The following is a 20,800-nucleotide window of genomic DNA, read 5'->3' on the forward strand; positions in this document are numbered from 1 at the left end:
CTCAACCTCTTTGATACATGCCACAATTGCTGTTTCATCTGAGAACTTTTGCATGTGGCATGCATCAGAGTTGTAGTGGAATTCACTGGTGTAGAGGGTAAAAAGTGAGTGATAAGTGAGAACAGCTCACACTCTGGAGGTCTAATTTCTAAAATCTTTTGTGCATTCAGCTTTTTTCCACCAATCTAAAAATGTAACTGTTGCAACTCTTTGCTCAGTTAGCAATTTTTCTAACTAGTTCTGCCCAACAGCTGAACAAACAGAAGCTGATGGCCTCTGGTGTTGAACAGATGTTACTGTTATAGACAGACGGTTTGTAGCTTTGGACACACAAGGAGTATATTTGTATAAACCCCTTTTGCATTTGAGGCTTAACACTGTAAAGCCCACAACATTCAATTTTATTTGTATAGCCCAAAATCACAACAACAGTCTTCGAAGTAAAACATGAACTCAAAAGGATCATGAATACAAAGAGTTCAATAGGAAAATAATAAAATGAACTAACAAACTGACTAAGCTATACTGGCATCCCTGCCCTTAGACCCCCCTTCGCGGTAAGGAAAAACTCCTAAAAAAACGGATTCCGGAAAAAACGAAGAAACCTCAGGGGTGCCCACATGAAGGAGGGATCCTCCCCCAGGAGGGACAGGCGATTTACCAGAACTCTTAAGAGAAGAATAACTTATCCAACTCTACAACTACATATATAAAGTCCAGCAGACGAGCTTCATCCAGCCGTGGTTGGGGGGACAGTCAGGGGCGCAAGTCGAGCCGGAGACAGGATCCACAGCCAGGTGTAGGAGCAGGAGCAGAGATGAGGTACTCGGTCAGGTACAGAGCAGAGACGAGCCAGAGATGAGCCAGAGGCAGGATCCACAGCCAGGTGTAGGAGCAGGAGCAAAGGCGAGGTACACGGTCAGGAACAGGAGCACGGATGAGCCAACAGGAGTCTGGAAGCACTCCCACTCCCCAGGAGGGGAGAGGAAAAGAGGGACAATACATGAATCGCACTGCACCAAACAGAGGCATGGAGAACTAAATGATAAATGATGATCAAGAATGGAGAAGAGAGGAAGGGTAGAAGTAGATGGGAAAAGAAGACAGAACCCCGGAGCACCATAGTTACCCCAGCTTCAACTTCTAGCAGCCTTTTAAAACAAATAGTTATTGTTATTAAGTTTAAATTAAACACATTAACATTAAGTTAAATAATCTCTGAATACTAACTAGTCTGACAATAAGCCTGTCCAAAGAGGAATGTTTTCAGTCTAACTTTGAATGTAGAAACTGAATCGGCCTCTCTTACATGAGCTGGGAGCTTATTCCATAAGACAGGGGCTTGGTGGCTAAACGCTCTACCTCCAACCGTACTTTTACTAATTCTAGGAACCACAAGCAGTCCTTCATTTTGCGAGCGAAGTGTTCTTATTGGATGGTAAGGGACTATGAGGTCCTTAATATAGGATGGGGCCAGTCCATGAAAGGCCTTATAGGTTAACAGGAGGATCTTGAACTTGATTCTAGAATCAACTGGGAGCAAATGGAGCGAAACTAACACATGAGTGATGTGATCTCTTCTGCTAGTTCCTGCTAACAATCTAGCTGCTGCGTTCTGAACAAGCTGGAAAATTCTTAAGGAACTCTTAGGACACGCTGCTAACAAGGAGTTACAATAAACATCAAAGAATTGAAAGAAAATTCAAATTTTGGGGAATTAGGATGTTTTTTAAAATCGTTTGATGAAATCCCCACCAAAAAATTTGCAATATATATTTTTTATTAGATATAGTTTCAATTATGATACTTTTGGGTGATTTGGTAAGTTTTAGGTCACAATGTTGTGTTTAGATGCAAAAATAATAATATGAGTGTTCAGGAAAAAGGATCTTATTCATCCACCATCTCAAATATAATCCACATATTTTTAACATGGTGTAACTGTAACATAAAGAATCAATTATCAAAAAAGTTTTGCATTATTTCAACACAGCAAATAATCATGTACAAAATGAATAACAATAATTGAGTCATACTTACCTTTAATCTTTGAAAATTAGCAAAAGTTATATTTTTGTGCATCTCTTTTTGGACCGGATAGAAGAGAGAAGGGAGAGTGAAACAGTAGAGATAGGGGACAAGGCTACAAAAGGATAAAGGGGGTAAATACTTTGGAGAATGATTACAGGAACACACACAAGGGGTAGTGGATGACGAACAAAAAGAAGCAACCAGTTATTTGAAGCACTCTGCCTCTATGTTTCACAGAAGGAATGGTGTTATTTTCATCATAGGCCTTGTTGACTCCTCTCCAAATGTAGAGTTAATGGTTGTGGCCAAAAAGATAAATCTTGGTCTCATAATTCCAAAGGACTTTGGTCCAGAAGTTTGGAGGCACATCTCTGTGTTGTTTGTAAGCGAGCGATTTTGTGGCATTTACACAAAAAGGCTTTCTTCTGGCGATTCAACCATGCAGCCCATTTTTCATCCTGGATCACAGCTGAAGTTATTTCTGGGGTTTTATTTCCATCCCTAAAAATGTGTCTGGCAGTTGTGACAGAAAGGTTTGTGGCTGTTGCTTGGTTTCAACAGAACTCCTCACTTTCCACTTCCTGATCAAAATTTGAAGACTGCTGACTGGCATTCTCAGTTCCTTGGATATCTGATTGTATCCTATCCCTTTCGGATTTTACGCAGTTCAGTTACCTTTTCCCGTAGATCTTTTGACTGCTCTTTAGCTTTTGACTCAGGATCCAGAAATGTCCGTGCAGCACTGGAGGGATGCAAGGCTTTGTTGCGAGCCCAGAAACTCCAAGATCTTTTGTGCCCACACATTAATTACAGGCAGACGAGTCACAGGTGAGGATGGATACCTTCACCTGCCATTCAAACCCTTTTGTTTTAACTTGTGTGTTTTCAGAACAAAGTCATCAGAATATATGGGAAAAAATTTCATACTCTCTGTAAAATGACCAAAAAATCATCACTTCTTCCAGGGTTTTGACAACTTATGGGCACAACTGAAATCTGTGTAATAGTTGATTTTATTTCTATTGGAACCTGGAGATGATTGACAATAAAATGTGGGGACTTCCTCTTCTCCAGTGCTTCTCAAATAGTGAGGTACGCACCCTCCTGATGCGATGCCAGGGGGGGCGCGCAGTAGTAGCGGTTTTAGGAACATGTAATACAGGCAATTGCCCGGGGCGCAAATTTAAAGAGGGTGGTGGTGACAGTGGCTCAGTGCTTAAAAAAATCTGCGCCATTATTGGTTTCCTATTATCTGTTGTCTCACACAGTTTGTAACAGCCTGAAACTGTGAACTGCCATCCCTGCAGCTGCTCCTGTCTCACGCGGCTGCGTGTGGGAGAATGAAAGGGGAGGGGTAGTGGGCTCAGGCTGCGAGGTGGAACGGCGCACTCGAGCAGCCTCTATTGCGCAACACCAGGATCATCCAGTGCCTTTAGATGACTCAGCTCATGCTACCAATGTCATTCTTTATTAACTATTGTAGAAAATTTGATGACGTGTCTTTATTTTCCATTTAAATATATTCTTTGTCTGCCTGTCGTTTAGTTGGTGTCAACATGCGAAACAGTTTCTTTTTCCAAGGGGGGGACCTTGCAAAAATAATTGAGAAGCACTGCTCTACTCCAAAATTTTTCCTTTATTTACATCTTTATGAAGAGAATACAGGAATATGTGCAGAAAAAAAAGGTAAAAATGTGCACAAATGGAATACAGCATGTAAATGTTATTGTTCTGCCAAACAGCCTAACCACAGTTGTAGTTTTAAAATAAACACCCTTTTCTACGGGTTAGAAGCTTTTCCAAGAGACCAACAATATTTTATACATTGCTTTTTCACAAACTTTAAAGGACATTGTCATTGAGTTGTACTTGAAATAAACAGTCTACTGCATTTTTATAAATAAGTTCAACATCTTGCTTGAAATATAAAGCAAAAACATGCAAACCAAACAAGATCTAACCACTGGTAAAGTAAATAAAGAACAGTGCAAACCTGTGGTGACAACATGATGAGTATTTGGACAGAAATGCTTCGTCTCCTCTGTGCTTAATGGAAACATGTTTATTTTTACACTAAAAACATATAATACAGCTATGAATGGACACAGTAACAAAGTCTGGACAAAGTCATTGATTGGGACACTACAAGAGTAAAAGAGCATCACTTTTCAATGTTTTTCTAAGCATTTTCACTTTACAAGAGACAACAACTTCTGCACGCTACTGTTTTTCTTGTGTGCAAAAGTACAACATTTTGTTTTGAATATAAATATAATGTAAACACATTGAAACCAAGCAAAATATTTCCAGAAAGCCCCACTATACCAGAATTATTTACACTATTTAACCCTTGTGCTATCCTAGGCACTTTAACAATGAGAGTGGGGTCATCTAGACCCACTAGACAGTGTGCTGAACCTTTTTCTTCAATGATTTGTGATCTTCACAAAAGGTGGAGAGGATTACATGAAATCCTCTCCACCTTTATCATGGTAGGAACAAAATGTCAATGGTCATTTTGACTCCATAGGATTGCACAAGGGATAAGATCATTGGAAGGCAAAAACTAATTTTAATCCATTACTGTCACATTAAAAAAAATGTATTACTTTGAATAAATAAAAGTGGAAGTATCGATTGCATGACTCTCCTAAATGTGTTTTGCATGCAGTTTTTATTTGTTCAGTCAGACATTTGAAGTTAGGGAAGTAAAATGCCCGGCAGACGGAATGGTTGCTGGGAAATGATGCCAGGATGAGAGTTGATTGTTACAAGTAGAGCGGCTGTTCGTCAGGTCTGAAGCCATAGGCGGTGGCTGGTCGTCCAGGCGATGAGCTGGTCTGATCGAACACATCACTCACATCTCTGACAAAAAAAAAATGTAAGTGATTCACATTAAGCAGAAAACTGACAAACAATAGTTCATTTTGTCAGTTATGGTTTCTGATATCTCACCTTGTAAGGTGAGAGTCTCCATTCTGAGGCTGAAAAGGATTGAATAAATCTGGACTGACTGAAACATCTGCTGGAATTATTCCATCTGGAAAAATATTCATAAATAAGCAGTTACATCAAAGTACTTTGTGTTGATCCTCTTCAGGTTTGGACAGAAGGCGTTAAACCCCACATTTCACGTCTGAAGTTATTCTAATCCTCACAAGTCTTACCTGCGCTGTAGAACAGATCAGTCCTCTCATTATCATACAGATATGGTTCAGGCTCATCCGCCTGGCGGCTCTCAACCATCTCCAACCATTGGTTGTTGTGGAAACGGAACTTCTCTGACTGAATCTTCCTTCCCCATTCCTCATCGTACTCCTGATAAATAAAACATTTACTGTGAGGAGGCGGTGGTTCCTTTTGTGATAAAAACAAGACAAATGCATGCCATACATACACCTTTCATCCACAACATCAATTTGGCGTCACTTACAGCGATGATGTCCAGAGTGTTGTCACACACTTTTCTGATCTCGGCATTCTTGTCATGCATCAGATCAATCAGGTAAGCTGGAGCTTCTGAAGTGATGATTAAAGAAAATGAGGAGAAGTAGAGAAAACAGCTTCATGTCTTCTTGGAGATCCACGAAGCAGGAAGAACTACTGGTCCATTTACACGAAAACCAAGAAAGGATACGGGTTTCTTTGATGATGACATCACGGGTGGCCTGATGAAACACCATCTGATAGAAGACGTAAACAATCTGACACACAAACTCGTCATCCTCCTGCTGGGCTGCGTTGAGAGAACAATTGAGTAAAAAGACTAAGAAAATAGTTATTATTATGTAAAAATAATGTATTGAGACTCATTTTCAATTGAACCACAGGAATCTGTTTTACCATTTAGCAGCTCAATAAGAGCTGGAATTATGCCAGATTTAGCCAGCATGACGGCGCAAGCGTGGTCCATGGAGACAGTTCCAATCATTATGACCACTTCCAGGGTGAGGTCGCCCTCGGCAGAGCCTGAAAAACATACAATGACAGGACAAGAGTCGCAACTTTAGCTCGGATTTAAACTCAGAGTCCATCTCAGTTTTTGACACATTATTTCCTTAAAAAATACTAAGATGAAGTGACAGCTACTCTTGTTTGAAAAAATTTTGAATTATTTCCATTCTATATTTTTTTACTTTAACATTCTTAGTTTTAGTTTGGTGGAAAACCAATAAAAAGTTAAGAATTTGTATTTTAATTTTGTTTTTAGAAAGCAAAAACATGCAAGTATCTAATAACATTGTTTTGCACAATGAGGCTTTTTGGTGTAAAAAAAAAAAAAAAGGATGAGCAAACATCCTTTAAAGTCTTAAAAATATTTTTTCTAGATACTTCAGAAAAACCAGAAGTACCTGGTTTGAGTTGGTCTTTGAGGTAAGGTACCAGGTTGTACTCCTTCAATACCAACTCCCAGTCCAGGTCTGGAATGGTGAGGTTTGCTAGGGTCCCCAGACACTCCAGAACCCATTCCTCCTCTTCCTCTGCCTGAATTTCTGCTGCGAGGTCGCCCACAAAATCCTGACAGAATGAAAAACCAGATCCTTTAAAAACACAACAAAAACCTAACCTAAAAAGCAACAACATTACAGCCTTGGTTTTATGAATTGACTGTATATGAGAACTGGACTTAGTGGCCCCTCCTCTCTCATATTTGGAATAGGAAGTGCCTGCTGGCTCCAAAAAGCCAAAATCCCATAGACTTCTGTAGAGAAATAAACATCCATTTGTAAGAATGAACAAATGTACCCCAAAGATGTGTGCTGAGCCCCCTTCTCTTCACTCTGCTGACTCACAACTACACCCCAACATCAAGCTCCAACCTCTTCATCAAGTTTGCAGATGACACAACAGTGGTGGGTCTCATCAACAACAACGACGATGAGACCACGTACAGAAGTGAGGTGAGCAGGCTGGCTCTGTGGTGCAAAGACAACAATCTCCACCTGAATGTGGAGAAGACAGAGGAGATGGTTTTGGACTTCAGGAGAACTCACACCCAGCACGCTCCACTGATCATCAATGGTGCTGCTGTGGAAAGGGTGAGCTGCACCAAGTTCCTGGGGGTGCACATTTCCGATGACCTGTCTTGGAACCACAACACTGCATCACTGGCCAAGAAAGCCCAACAACGCCTGTACTTCCTCCGCAAACTGAAGAGGGCCAGAGCTCCTCCCCCCATCATGCAGACCTTCTACAGGGGCGCCATGGAGAGCATCCTGACCAGCTGCATCACCGTGTGGTACGGAGCCTGCACCGCGTCCTGCCGGGAGACTCTGCAGCACATTGCCTCTCGGCAAAGCCATGAGGACAGCAGGGGACCCCTCACAGCCGTCCCAGAGACACTGTTGCCATCAGGGAGGAGGCTGCAAAGTCTTCAGGCCAGAACCAGCAGACTCAAGGACAGTTTCCTCCATCAGGCGATAAGGAAACTCAACTCCCTCCCTGCCCCACCACCTCTGCCCCCTCCACTCCCTGCTACAAACTCACACTGAAAAACTTTCACACATGTTCAGAAATTCATCTTCCCCAAAGACTGCCATCACCGACACATCTACTTACTGTTCTTAGCACTGTTGTCACTTTAAACTGCCACTTTAACCATCTCAGTGCTCTTTTGCACTGTTTAGATTGCTGTTATTCTTCTTCTTATTACTGTTATTTTATTTTAATATTTTATAAGCTGCTTGCACTGTGGGGCGAGAGGAAAGTAATTTCATCTGTGCTGTATGTCTTGTGTATGCAGCATATTTGACAATAAAGCTGACTTTGACTTTTAAAAGTATTCGGTTTCATGTCGAATTTTCAAAGTGCTTGATTGGCAGATTCTCCTCAGCCCTCTTTCAAATGAACGTGGACTTCCAACAAGCTCATTCCTGATTGGAGGAAGTGATTCCCATAGAAATGTTGACTCAGATCGACTTGCACCAATCACTGCCAAACTGACAATGTCTGGTTCCAAAATGGCGATGTCTGTATCTTGAAAAAAAAGGCAACTAAATTGGCTTCATTTGGTTGGAACCATAAGTAAGCCATTTTCTATGGGTGACGTCACACTCACTCAGTCCGGTTCTCTCATACAGTCACCGGGTTTCTGTATCAACTCACTATGAATAAAACTTTTGTAGGACCATCATGCTGTGAGATGTTTCTGATCATCTTCATCAGAAGGCAGGCTTTGGTCTTGAGAGCTCTCTTCATGAGCATCTTCAGTCCATTTCCTACAAACAGACAGAATACAAATAATAATTTTTTATTCTTTTTACCGGATGGCTCTTTTCAGGAAGAATCTGTTAGTGTAAAGTTAAAACACCTTCACACATGAGTTGAGCGTTCTTCTTGTTTGCAGCCAGGTTGATGAGGAGAGAAATGAGTTCAACTTCCATGTCCTCTTTGCCGTGCTCGTACAGCCTTTGCATTAGCTGATCCAGACACAAGCACATGTTCAGGACGCTCTTTGGAAGTATGGGACATTGTTCAGCATAGTGGGTCAAACTGTACCTGAGGCACACAGTCGGTGTAAGCAAACATGCCCCTGAAGCGCTCTTCCATGCTAATGTGGTACAGGATCCGCATGATGACTGCACGGTTGTTCTCGTCTCCTGAATCAAGCAGACAAAAATGTAAAGATTTAAAACTTGATTCATACTAGAGCCCACAGCCGTCAGCCGTGGTGTGTTGGCGCAACTTTTAATTTTATTTATTTATTTATTTTTTTTACTTAGCTTTTGAGCAAAGATTTCACTCCCGCCACAGGCTCAAAAACCGATGAAAATTCACTAACGATACCAAAACACACGGATCAGGGATATCCAAAGGAAGTTTTGAAATTATTATGGGATGGCCACAGGACCTACAGCTTGCCGGCCATTTAGTGTAAAATTGCGTGCTTTTCACAATTTCACACCATAAGGGAATAGAAAACTTTTACTTGAGCGATCATGAAAAGTTTCATACGCGAGCCATCAGATTAAGCCAACAACCACGACTTAAGTTTTGTTGACATGTGACCTTGGGAAGAGGCCACCATCATGAAATTAAAAAAAACAACAACAAAAAAAAGAGTGTGAAGGGGTTTTCGCTCAGCCACTGACTCCAGGTAAAAAGGGGGTAAAAAGGTGACAAGGTTGCACCTGCAGGTCATACAACGCCACCTGCAGTTTTAATTCTGGGATCTGTAGCCAAGGATCCCATTATAGAATTCATCTGTTATTTAGGCACAAAGTCAAATCAAAAAACACAAACCCCCAAAATTAAAACATCAAATGTGTTTCAGAGATTCCTGTGATTCACCATCCAATTACAGAGGACCAAACTACAAAGATCCACAAGCAAGTTGGACCATGTTTCTAAATTGATTTTGGATAGAAAAAAAAAGGCTGAAATCTTATTACCCAACAATGCAGTCAGTTTAGGTAACAACCCAACTTCCACCATCTTGGCTTTAAGTCCCGAGTCAAAAGAGAGGTTGAACAGCAACCGCAGAGTTAAGTTCAGCAGGTCCTCATGCTCACACGGAACGAGACGCCCCAACTTCTCCACAGTATCCACCTCCGCCTGCCAGAACATCACACACCCATGTTTTTTACTGACAAAGCAGGAACAGACACATTTGATCAAAAAACAAACAAGCAATTTCAATAAAATACAGAGATTTTTAAGTTGCACTTAATTTTGGAACATCCAAAAATTAAATTGGTCAGCTTTATTATATGAACTAAGAAAAAAGAAATCAATATGACGCCTTCTTTTTGTCATTTATAGTAATTAGTTGTGAATATATTGCAATATATTATAGTGTTGTTTGCTGAAACTAAAGCAGTGATCAAACATTTTGTGACACATTACTCATTAAATTCTCACTGGTAAGATTCTTTTAAATAATACAGCAAATATTTGAACAAAAAAAAAAAAGATATAAAGGAACAGATAAACATCTTGAACTTTGATCAGCATTTTAAGGATTTTACTGAAAGAAACAAAATCTGGTTTGAGTATTTGAACTGATTGTTCAATTCAGATAAAATATTAAAAACACGTTTTTAAGTGAGAAAAATAATAGAAGATGGAAGCCTCCACTGACCATGTCAGTTTTGTTTTCCAGAAAGATGGACAGTTTTTTCAGGAATGAAACCACCAGCACCAGCAGCTCCTCGTCGTTGCGTTCAAGAAGTTTGACCAGCAGTCCAACTATGTTTTTATTTCTCATCTTCAGTTCTGTCCTTGTGTCCTCAGCAAGGTTCAGCAAAAGATAAAGAGAGACTGGAGGAATGAAAAAAGTCTATTGTCATTTGAAGCATTAGTTATAGAAGTGCAAATGGTTTGTAGTGCAACTAAGATATTGATTCTAATATCACTTTCGGGGATAAAACTGCAGCACAAATGTAACATAAGGGTTTGCTATACCTCTGAGCAGCTCCTCCTGCTTAGTCAGCAGGCTTTGGTACTTTTTCAGAACTTTGTCCTGATCTCTTCTCAGAGAGCCGTTTTCTGGAGCTGATTCACGTGCACAAAAATTAAGGAAATACTCAGTGCAAGTCAGACAAACTACACAGGAGCAGCGAGGCTAGAAATGACAGAATAAAAAAAGGATATAAGCCTTGTTTTTCTTGCGCAGCTCCTCGCACCAAACATCGTGTCTCTTTATCTCATGATCCAGCACACTCATGCACAGCGCTCCAATTTTATGGTGACTCACTACAGCGTGAAACTGTGAGAAACTGAAGCCAAAAATACAAAATGGTGAAGACTTCATATGTTAAATAAATGCAAGGCAGTGTTTTTGTGTTTTACCTGGAGAAGCAGAAAAAGATGTAAATGATAATGGTTGCCAGGTCCACACTCTGTTTCCAGTCTTCTCTCAGGATTCTAGCCAGGGCGCCAAGAGCTGCTTCTGTAAATGCATAGTCATGTTGTGATTAGATTATTTGTGTGCAGAAGATTGTAGCGCCTGTGATAAATAAGGACTTCTAAAGTTGTGAGAATCTTGGCTCGAAATTAGAAATCTGAGGAGAACAAGCTATTTTCTATGCTACGTCAGAAACTGAAGATCATGAACAAGAACATGAGGCATGGAGGGAAATCAGCAAACATGTACTTTCCACTTTTTTATGTGGGAGGACAATAAAATATAAGTACATTGCAAATATGCAGACAAAAACGCACCTGCACAACAGTTTTTGCTATTCTTAACATGTTCTTGGAGCATTTTGCTGATGATAGAGGACATTTGCACAGAAAATTAAGTTTAAAATTGCATTTTTGAGTTTGTTTTTTTGGAGCAGACAAAAAAATATGCCGTTGGAAAAAGCTTGTAGGTGAAAAATGTTATAGTCATAATCAAAAGACCACTGGGAACACGTTTAAAAGATGTTCTGTGTGGGATTTTAAAAACACTGTTTCTACCCACCCTATCTACGTTGAAGAGTATGCAGTGTGATGATTGTCACTGATTGTTTGGGATGCAAAAACGATTTGGCTGGTGCATAAGTAATTATGTATTAAAATGCATTTTTGTAACTGAATAACTGAAGAAAGTTTCCGTCTGTATACAGTAAATACATTTCACGCTTAGACTGAACACAACAAGAAAGTAAATTGACTTCATGCCATTGTGCAGGAGTTCCTCCAGGTTGTCGGGGTTACGGGCCAGCTGCAGAATGAGAGCAGATGCTCGGATCTTTTCTGGGATGCCTTCATAGAGCAGCTCCACGTACTCATCTATTTTAGTTATACTAGCTTCTTCATTTAACTAGAAAGACAAAAAAAGGCAAACAAAATGTGGTTGACTTTAAAAGGAAAAAGCACTTTAACAGATAAGGATTTCATCTGTTTGCTGTGTTGAATGAAGTCTTTACCTCCAGTCCTTCAAATGGTGTCAGATCTTTGGGCTTCACTTGTCTTTTCTCTTTCCTTTCCACTGGTAATAATAAAAACACATTCATATACAATAAATCATTATAGTTTTTTTAAAAAAAGCTAATTTTTTCAACAGTTTATGTTATTATTTTACAAAAAGTTTGTTTAGTACCATAACGAGAACATCACTGAATCATAAAGCCTATTTCTATTTTGGCATATTACGTTTAAAACGTTCAAACCCTGAAACCATTTTTCTGTACAAATTATGAGCTTGAGAACCTGAAGTGTTTGCAAACAAAAAGAAACTAAAAGCATCTCCTAGAACGTGCTCGGCCTAAATGTCTGACCTTTACCCTCCACCGGGGAGGACTTTCTGTTCTGCAGGTAGTAGAGGAGCTGCTCCACTTGTGGCAAACGGGAGGCAGGGAGGAGTTTGCACTCCTCCACCACTTTCTTAGCCAACGCTGCCACATCTGTGGTAGGAGAGAGGCTCTTCAAACGGATTCTAAATGGAGAGAAGGGCAAACATTGAAGCATCACAAATAACTGACTCCATCTATTATTTCCATTTGGAGAATGTAGAGGCTGATGCATTTAGAAGTAGCTAATTTTTCATTGTTAATCATTGCAAAAATGTATAACAATGCTAATCCAGTTTTGGTGGATACAACTTTTAAACAAATCCAAACTAACTTAACAAGTTAATCAATCCGTTTGATTTAAATATAGGAAAGATAACAAGAAACATACATTTTTTGTCCTTCTTTGCGTTCACCAAGCACAGGACCTCCACCACCTCCTAAGACAGCAGCCTGAACCTCGTAGTGAACAACCAGAGCCTTCTCTGTGGGATGGACATCCAGACTCCCTAACGTCACTTTGCTGGGGATCAAAATTGAACAAATATGAGGTCAAAATGTTAACAGTCTAAAATGTCTTGTGAAAAAAACAAACACATAATTATAATCTTTAATGACAGAGAACAAATAAACTCATCATCCTCTCCCTCCCTCTCACTCATGGTGCAGAGACTTAACCATAGTAGGACATAATAACTAGGCAAAACACAGTAAAACAGCTAAACAAATAAACAGCCTTGGTCAAAAACCCACACTTAAAACCAAATCCGTCCAGACAGGCAAAGGAAATGGTATCCCACAATCCCTTGCGGTGCCGCTCTAACAGCAGCATCAAAGTTACATCTACTTAATTGAATTAAATTGAATGAAAGTAAAATAAAAGTCTGATAACTACGTGTTATTTTTAAGCAGCCTTAACTAAAAAAAAGATTTATCTTAACTGAAGCAAATAATTAAGTTAGATCAATGTAAAAAAGTTTATCTTTCCTTTTTTATTAATTTCATTTCATTGTTTTTTTTCCAGTCTTGGATTGTTATTTTATTGCTATTTTTTATTATTGCTGCTTTCTTGCACTGTCATGCTAGTGAGAAACAACATCTCGTCTCATCTGTGTATTTCTCTGCAAATACTATATGTGGAATGACAATAAAACAAATCATGAATCTTGAACATCCATACATGGTCTTATCGCCCTCTCATGGTGGAAAAAGTATTATCTGAGCTTCTTCATCCACTAAATCATCTTCAAATGGACTCGCCATGCTCCTTCACCTCTCTGAAAACAAAGTAACCTTCAACTAAACCAGCTCCAGACCAGGTTATGTTCAGAGCAAGAGTTGCTATGGCAACTTGACATACCCTGAAACATACCTCCATTTTTGGAACTGAAAGATGAGGTTATCCGCTTCCTTAGCCTCAAACTTACCGTGGTAACTCGCATAACCTGCTTTCTGGAATGCCCCCCTTCACTGCTCAGTACCAGGTGCTTCTCTCTGAGTCACACTGGTTGAAATGTTAGCTGAAGATGTTCTGGATTGATTTTAGGTCAGTGAATAACATTGAATCAAATTGTTCAAAATGAAGCCAAATTGAAATCGATTGGCAAAAATACCGAATCGAATTGTTCAAATGAATCGTTACACCCCTAGTAGGTAGAGAGCCCTGCGAACAGAAACACAAACCGGGCGGGGTGAGTGTGGTAGTAGTGGATGGATCCACTGCAGTTCCACTGCAGGGAGACTGAAGGGAGATGGTTCCAAATGATCATTGAAAAAAGACTTGAACCATTAGCATGCCACCTTGATCCATCGCTCGGCCAACAGGAAAGTTGCTGACCCCAGCTGGGCAGTGATACTTTCCAGACCCAATTATCCAAAACTCCAATGTTTTACTTTGTGTTTCCTGTGGAACCACTGTTTCATGTGGCTGTTGCTGTTCCACTTTGGCAGTGGGGATAGCAGGACGGGCCATGATACCACGGCCTGGGTCTTATTTTGTATCTGCAAAGCCATGTGTCGTTATTTACTGCCCCTCCCAATATGATGATGTCAATCTTGTCGTACATTGCTGGACAACGGGAAAAGGATGGCCTATTGGAATCTCCATCGTCGACGTGTATCACAAACACTCGCGGACGCTGACTGTCTTATGACTGAAAACCAACAACCAGCTGTTGAAGCAGTAAAACAATACATATTATCTGTTGCCGTTTAAACTAGTCTCTCCATGTTTAGCTCATTAGCTAGGCTAGCAACCCCCTGATTTCCCATAAGCCCCTTCATTAAAAAAAAAAACCCTCAGGTAACAATTTAACATGCGTTTTGTTGTTGTTTTGTGCAAAGCAGCGACAGTCATCTTTAATTGCGAGATGTGGTGTACATTTAACAAAAAGAAAGCAAATAAATAACAGCACGCCTTTCTCTCCGTACCCATTAAGCAAAATATAAACGTGTTTGCTAGGCTATAGTCTTTCGTGAAGTGACGACTCTTGCGAATTACAAAAAACAAATACTTGCTGATATAATTAATCAATCACTTTTTCATTTAAATATTACAGAGCTCGTCTTCTTTCTTCTAGGCCTTGGTCGATGATCGATCGACAAAAAATAACTCATTCATTCTAACTCACCGTTTGAGGCAGCGCGTGTCTTCCTGCATTTTCTTGTAAATGTTAATTTACCCTTTTATTATTTCTATAGTTGTATCACATCTGATTGAGCTTACTCCGAAATCACAGCGGTTGCCCGTCACAGACTGTCAATGATAGCGGCAGTTAATACAATAATACAAAGCTAGAGGGTTAGCCGTCGGTGGGCAAATGGTGCCCTGAGTTATAACTTACAGGGGGAATGTAGACCCTAAGTAATGACTTTAAGGCAACATTTCAAATCCAAATCCTCACAGCTGGAAAAGAAATACGATCAGAAGCAGAAAGTAATGTGTAATAATACAATTTACACATACAATTGTATAGGGCACAGTTTAATGTCCACAACACAACTTGAGTCAGTAAAGGAGAGCTTTTTAAAATAATTCGAGCCGCTGTCGCAAATTTAATTGTAAGATACAATACTTTGTTCAGTCTCATTAAATCCCCCCTATATGTTATACTGTGCTTTGATAGATAGATAGATAGATAGATAGATAGATAGATAGATAGATAGATAGATAGATAGATAGATAGATAGATAGATAGATAGATAGATAGATAGATAGATAGATAGATAGATAGATAGATAGATAGATAGATAGATAGATAGATAGATAGATAGATAGATCTTTATCATTAATTGTCATACCTTAAAAACAACCCATGGTAAAGACCTACCACTTAAAATAAAAAGTAAAACATAGAAGTACATTGGGCAGTGCTTAAAACTTGAAATTAAACCAATTTGTTGCTTTATATGGACTACTGCTAAAAAAAAACATGATAGTCAATATGTGTTAAACTCAGATAATAATAATAATAATAATAATAATAATAATGAAGAAGAAAATGTCCGTTGTATCACAATTTAGCGGAAGTCCAGCTTAAATGTTTCCTAGCCACATTTAACATTTTTATGGATTATGTAAAAACTGTATTAGAGTCTTTTTGTCCTTACTCTGCTTGACCCATATATTTTTGGCACAAACAGAACTTAATATGTCTGGGGTGTGATGTGTCTCTAAAGATATTCTGCGCTCTGTTGAGGCAGCTGGAGCTGTGGAGAGTTTCCAGGTGGGGAGAGAGCAGTCAACAATCTTTTGGGCGGTGCTGATGACCGTTGGAGAGCTTTTCTTTGAGCCCCTGTGCAGCTGCTGAACCAAGTGCACATGTTCCAACCAAGTTCCTCCTTTTGTTCCAGATATACCACAAGCTCCTAAAGTGACAGTGACCTGAGGCTGTGGAGTCACAAGTGGCTCTTTAAAGCCTCTATTGTGGCTCTTTGGTTGAAGAAAAATAAAACTATTTTAATTTTAAAAAGGAATATACTTTTCAGACTATAAGACTCATTAAGCTAAACTAAACATGCAGACAAGTCCCACTTGATTGTTATAGGGCTTTTTGTCCTTTTAGCGAGCACCGATTAATGATTTGACTAGTTTTGGTATGAAAAAGTGAGAAAAAAGACAAAAAGAATCATCCCTCCACACAATGCCACACAGAAAGACAGACAAAGAAACTCTGGTCAAGACAATTTATTGGTGAGCTATGATATGACTTTAAAGCAGTGTTTTCATACAGGCTGCCCCACACTTGAGGATTTACTCCTAGTTGCCCCTAAATACAACTGCTGTCCAGCATGTTCTGTTGGATGTTAACTATTCTGTACTTTGACTCTTTTGATTGTGAGTGTTCTGACTTAAACACTGTCAACATCCATTCATCCATCCATCCATCCATCCATCAACCCCTCTCTTCAAATCTCTTTTCCCCCACTCTTTTAATAAAAATGAGTTTGATCTGCCTCCCCCTTTTTTTTACTCCACATTCGCAGCATCATCTTCCTCGTCCGCACATGCAGCGAACTCTTTCTCAGGTAAGAGGCCATATTCATTGAGAAACGCCTCCACATCTGTCGCGAAGAACTCTTCATTGAAGTGTTTGGTAATAGACAAGAAATTACCCAGTAATTCACCAGATTTGTACACCAGCAAAGTGGGAAGGACCTGAAAGAACAATCAAAACAATATTTGTTAGTTGCTATTAAGTTTCAATCAATAATCTTTTGGCAGGGTAGTCATTTTTAAGCACATTTTTTAAATCTGAGTGACACATCTGTCCTGAGAGGATTTATTGATTTGTATTAGTCAAAACTTTTTGATCAAACATCTAAGTTTTCGTGACTTGTTTCCCATGCTGTGTGTCTGTAGGCGACTGGGTGGCAGGTCAAGTTTATCTCATTTTGTTTCTCCACAGCAATTTCTTGAGTCAGAATTGAAGCTTTTTATTTGTCTTCTGCTGGGGCACTAACCTCAGAGGAGAAGCGCTCCGCAGCTCCTGTTGCCACGGCATCAATGCGACAAAACTTAACAGTGGGGTACTCTGTAGCCAGGCAGTCCAAGCATGAGTTCATCTGCTCACAGCCTGACAAAACAAAGAAAAATCCATCAGAATTATATTTATGACGCTTGGGAGCTCAATCTAAAAATCATATTTAAATGTCAGCAACTGAGAAGCAAACCTTTGACATCTTGCTGGTAGATGTTAACGACTACCAGGGTTAGCCGATGCTCCTTCTCTATCACCTCCAGGAAAGCTTCTCCGCTCTCAAGCTCGTGGACACATTCAAACTTGGGACCAAAGCTCAGGCGCTCGTGCATTTCCTGCATACACTGTTTCCTGTAGCGTTTCAGGCAACGCTCGTCCTCGTCCTGGATCATCTCATACTCCTGCACGCTCATCTGTGCAAAAAAAAAAAGTAGGGTGTGAGTCCATGTGTGTTAGCCTGCATCATGGCTACACATGTCCTGGTTTTCAGGGTCCTTCTTTAGCAGCTCCACCTTTCTGTTAACTCTTTCTTTGTCGTCATCTCGAGGATTGGACATTTGTCTCAGCAGCTCTCGCTTTCTTTGAGGGACATTTTGGTCCACACTGTCCAGCTTAAACCTTCGCCAGTCATTGATCACACCTTTAGGACCTGAATACAGACAAAAATATGGAAAGCTGGGTTCTGACAATTTGGAACAGGCAGCATTAAACCTGTCCCAGAATGTTCAGATCACAGCAGATTATGCTGGATGCATAATCTAAATCTCTCTTTTGTCCCACAGAAAAACAGCAAAAGTGATTTGGATTTAGTGTCTTGTTTGTTTTTACAAAAATATTATTAAACCCTTATAAATGAATGTTCATGTCATCAATCTAACTAACATTCATGCATGCATGTTCAAAGATCCAAGCAAGTCAATTTAAAATTATTCATTTTGTAGAGTTTCAAATGATGACATGTTGGTTTAAATGACCAGATTTAGAAACATTGTTGTATACGAAGAATTGAAACAGTTCTTTGTATGCGAGAAGGATTTCTGTCTGTGTTTCTGACCTGTGTGGTTGGCAGGCAGCTCTTCCTCCTCCTGAACAACAGATGACATCCTTACAGAAGCCTACAAGGAAATGAACATTACATCACCTGAGCAGGTCTATTCAGACAGCAGGTGAAGCTAAACTCCAGTTAAACTTATGATTTACACTCGGTGTGGCTAACTTTGCTTATTTTTTCAGATGGGTTTTACAGATATCATTGTGATTTATTTAAATATTAATATACAAAATTGTTGCATGTGTTCATTTATTGCTGATGTGTAGCTGGATCATTCTCTACTATGAATTGAAAGTCAACTTATTTTAGTGCATTTTAGGACAACTTCAGTTGTGCAATGTGCTGTGCAATTTTTTTGACTACAAATACAAATGCTAGGCTATGAAAAACGCAGTTGTAAAACCATTGATACTCAAATTCAACAAAAAAAAGTGAATATTTTTAATTACATGTCAAAACGCACAAGTTCAGTTGATGTATCCACCTCAAATTTGAGGGCTGAATTGTGGGAAAAACGTATCTTTTGTGGACCTGCAGTTTTGATGCGCACTGAGGCCTTCTCAGGCCAAACAAATTCTTATGCACAAAGAGCAGGACTTTATGAGTTTCTCTGCAAAGTCATGAAAACTGCAATGCATCCAAAAGCTGACCAGAAATGTTGTCACAAACACTTATTGTGAACCAGGCTGATGTTTACTTATCAGATTATGCTGAGATTACAAGAAGTCTGCCATGCATGCACACTGAGGACATCTGCTTATAGACTGTTGATATGATTTGCACGCTCAGTATGCCTGTCTTTTTTTTTTTTTTTTTTTACAGAATTCAAACCAGAAGAGACTTGAGTCTTTAGTTTAGGTCTAGTAGTTATTCAGTGAAACTCCCAGAGAATGTTTCACTGCATCAAACAAGTTTTCTACAAGTGTATTGTTGTTGTTTTGATGGAAAGTGAGAACATTTTCCCTCCCATCTGGGATAAAGTGCCTGTGTAAGGTGCTTTTACAGCTGAGCGGGCGATGACAACACAGACCTGATCAAACCTGCGTCAGTAATAAAACCTCTAAAGCCCATAAGCCTCAGCAAACTAAATCTGCCAGGTATTTCATTTTTTTCATGGCTGGTTTGAACAAACTGAACAAAACAGTAGAGTTTCACCCACACATACAAGCCTTAAGAGGATGACAAATCTTTAAATATTTAGGAGAATAGTTACATTTCTTTATCAATTAAATAAATTGACTTTTCCATGACAACACTGAGACATATATGTCAATGTTTTGATTAAAGCATTTAAGATCCCCCTGAAACTAGACAGTAATGTAATGCTGCAAAAGGAAAAGGTTGTCTGAAATATGCAAATTAAAGTCCAGTTCTGCTAAACTACACACAATAAAAGGATTTATCCCTTTTCTTTTTGAAATATTCTTACCTTTGTCTCAGAAACAATCTCTGTTTATTATGGAGGAGAATTTTTCCTCTCTGAGTCCAGGCTTTCACTGGCAGGAGAAGCAGGACAGGGCTGAGCTGTAGGAGTTTAGGAAGGGGTGGGGACAGAGATGAAGCAATAAGCTTAATCTTCATTATCATCTTTATCATCCTCTTCGCTGTAGTATGATGATATTTATTATGATTAGCAGCAGCGGCCACAGTGACACAAATTAATCCAGGAAAATGTGTATAAACTTCAGGTGAAATTAATATTTCGCTAAAGAAAATTGTAAATTTTAACATGGACATCTTATAACACTAAAATACTCTGAATCTGATCAGAAAGAGAAAGCCATCATTCCTGAGTCTATGAATCTCACAAAAAATCAGAACAAAGGCCGAGAGATAAAGTCTAAAAGCCAAAATGAAACTTTAGAAGACTCTTCAAAAATTGGAGTAAAAATCCACAAATTCAGTTGAAGTTCCCGCAAAAGGATGATGGAGAACATTGTGGTCCAAATGTGGCACAGAAACCCATCAATCGTGTTCAAAGAGAAATAAAGCTTATAGGTGTTTATCACTGCTCTGACAAAACTTGAAGCGTGATGTAACTCTGCCACTGATGGATCTCCACTTTTACTTGTGTTAAGGAACACTAAAATGCTGTTACATTCGTTATGCATATGAAATCATAAAGCCTGGTAGTTTGTGCTAATGGCCAGCAGATGGCTCTAGAGACAAACACTGTGGACATTTTGTAGTGAGCGTATGCAATATCTGTAGTGTATAACCAACAAGTTATTCAATAATATCGAATCTAATATTGTATAGAGGATATTTACTTTTTCTGGGAGAACCCCCCCCCCTCCCCCCCAAAACACACACACACATTTGCTTATTGTTTGTCACAATCATGGCTAGATAGAAAATAGATCGCTGGTTTAAAACAAGTTCTGTTCTAAATGCCATATTGTAAGGCAAACAATGGTTCAATCCTCATGTAAAAAAGCCTATATCTGAGTTTGTTAATAAGGAAATATATACTAAGGTGTCCATCAGTTTGAAAAACAGCAGAGTAGTGCAGCAGATGCTTG

At 39.4% G+C, this 20,800-nt stretch overlaps 2 protein-coding genes across 2 annotated transcripts; both read right to left on the reverse strand.

The window, feature by feature from the left end:
• Nucleotides 1–3,647: 3,647 nt before the first annotated feature.
• On the reverse strand, nt 3,648–15,072 carry kifap3 (kinesin associated protein 3). The gene is made up of 20 exons (XM_011486641.3): nt 14,879–15,072; nt 12,640–12,771; nt 12,237–12,394; nt 11,886–11,947; nt 11,638–11,779; nt 10,822–10,921; nt 10,624–10,748; nt 10,435–10,533; nt 10,112–10,290; nt 9,423–9,585; nt 8,530–8,630; nt 8,342–8,450; nt 8,137–8,249; nt 6,384–6,549; nt 5,875–6,000; nt 5,669–5,767; nt 5,465–5,550; nt 5,199–5,349; nt 4,987–5,071; nt 3,648–4,896 (listed from the first exon to the last, which is right to left on the reverse strand). Exons 1-20 carry the CDS (start codon nt 14,905–14,907, stop codon nt 4,800–4,802), a joined length of 2,322 nt encoding a protein of 773 aa, XP_011484943.1. The 5' UTR covers nt 14,908–15,072; the 3' UTR covers nt 3,648–4,799.
• A 1,348-nt stretch (nt 15,073–16,420) lies between these two features.
• Nucleotides 16,421–19,762, reverse strand: LOC100422797 (rod type phosducin). Its single transcript, NM_001177894.1, is given in 6 exon segments — nt 16,421–16,905; nt 17,211–17,323; nt 17,421–17,640; nt 17,740–17,876; nt 18,282–18,342; nt 19,708–19,762. Coding segments are annotated over 5 exon segments (708 nt in total). The 5' UTR covers nt 18,331–18,342; nt 19,708–19,762; the 3' UTR covers nt 16,421–16,716.
• Nucleotides 19,763–20,800: the final 1,038 nt, after the last annotated feature.

This window comes from Oryzias latipes, chromosome 17 (assembly GCF_002234675.1).
Source record: "Oryzias latipes chromosome 17, ASM223467v1".
Lineage (NCBI taxonomy): Eukaryota > Metazoa > Chordata > Actinopteri > Beloniformes > Adrianichthyidae > Oryzias > Oryzias latipes.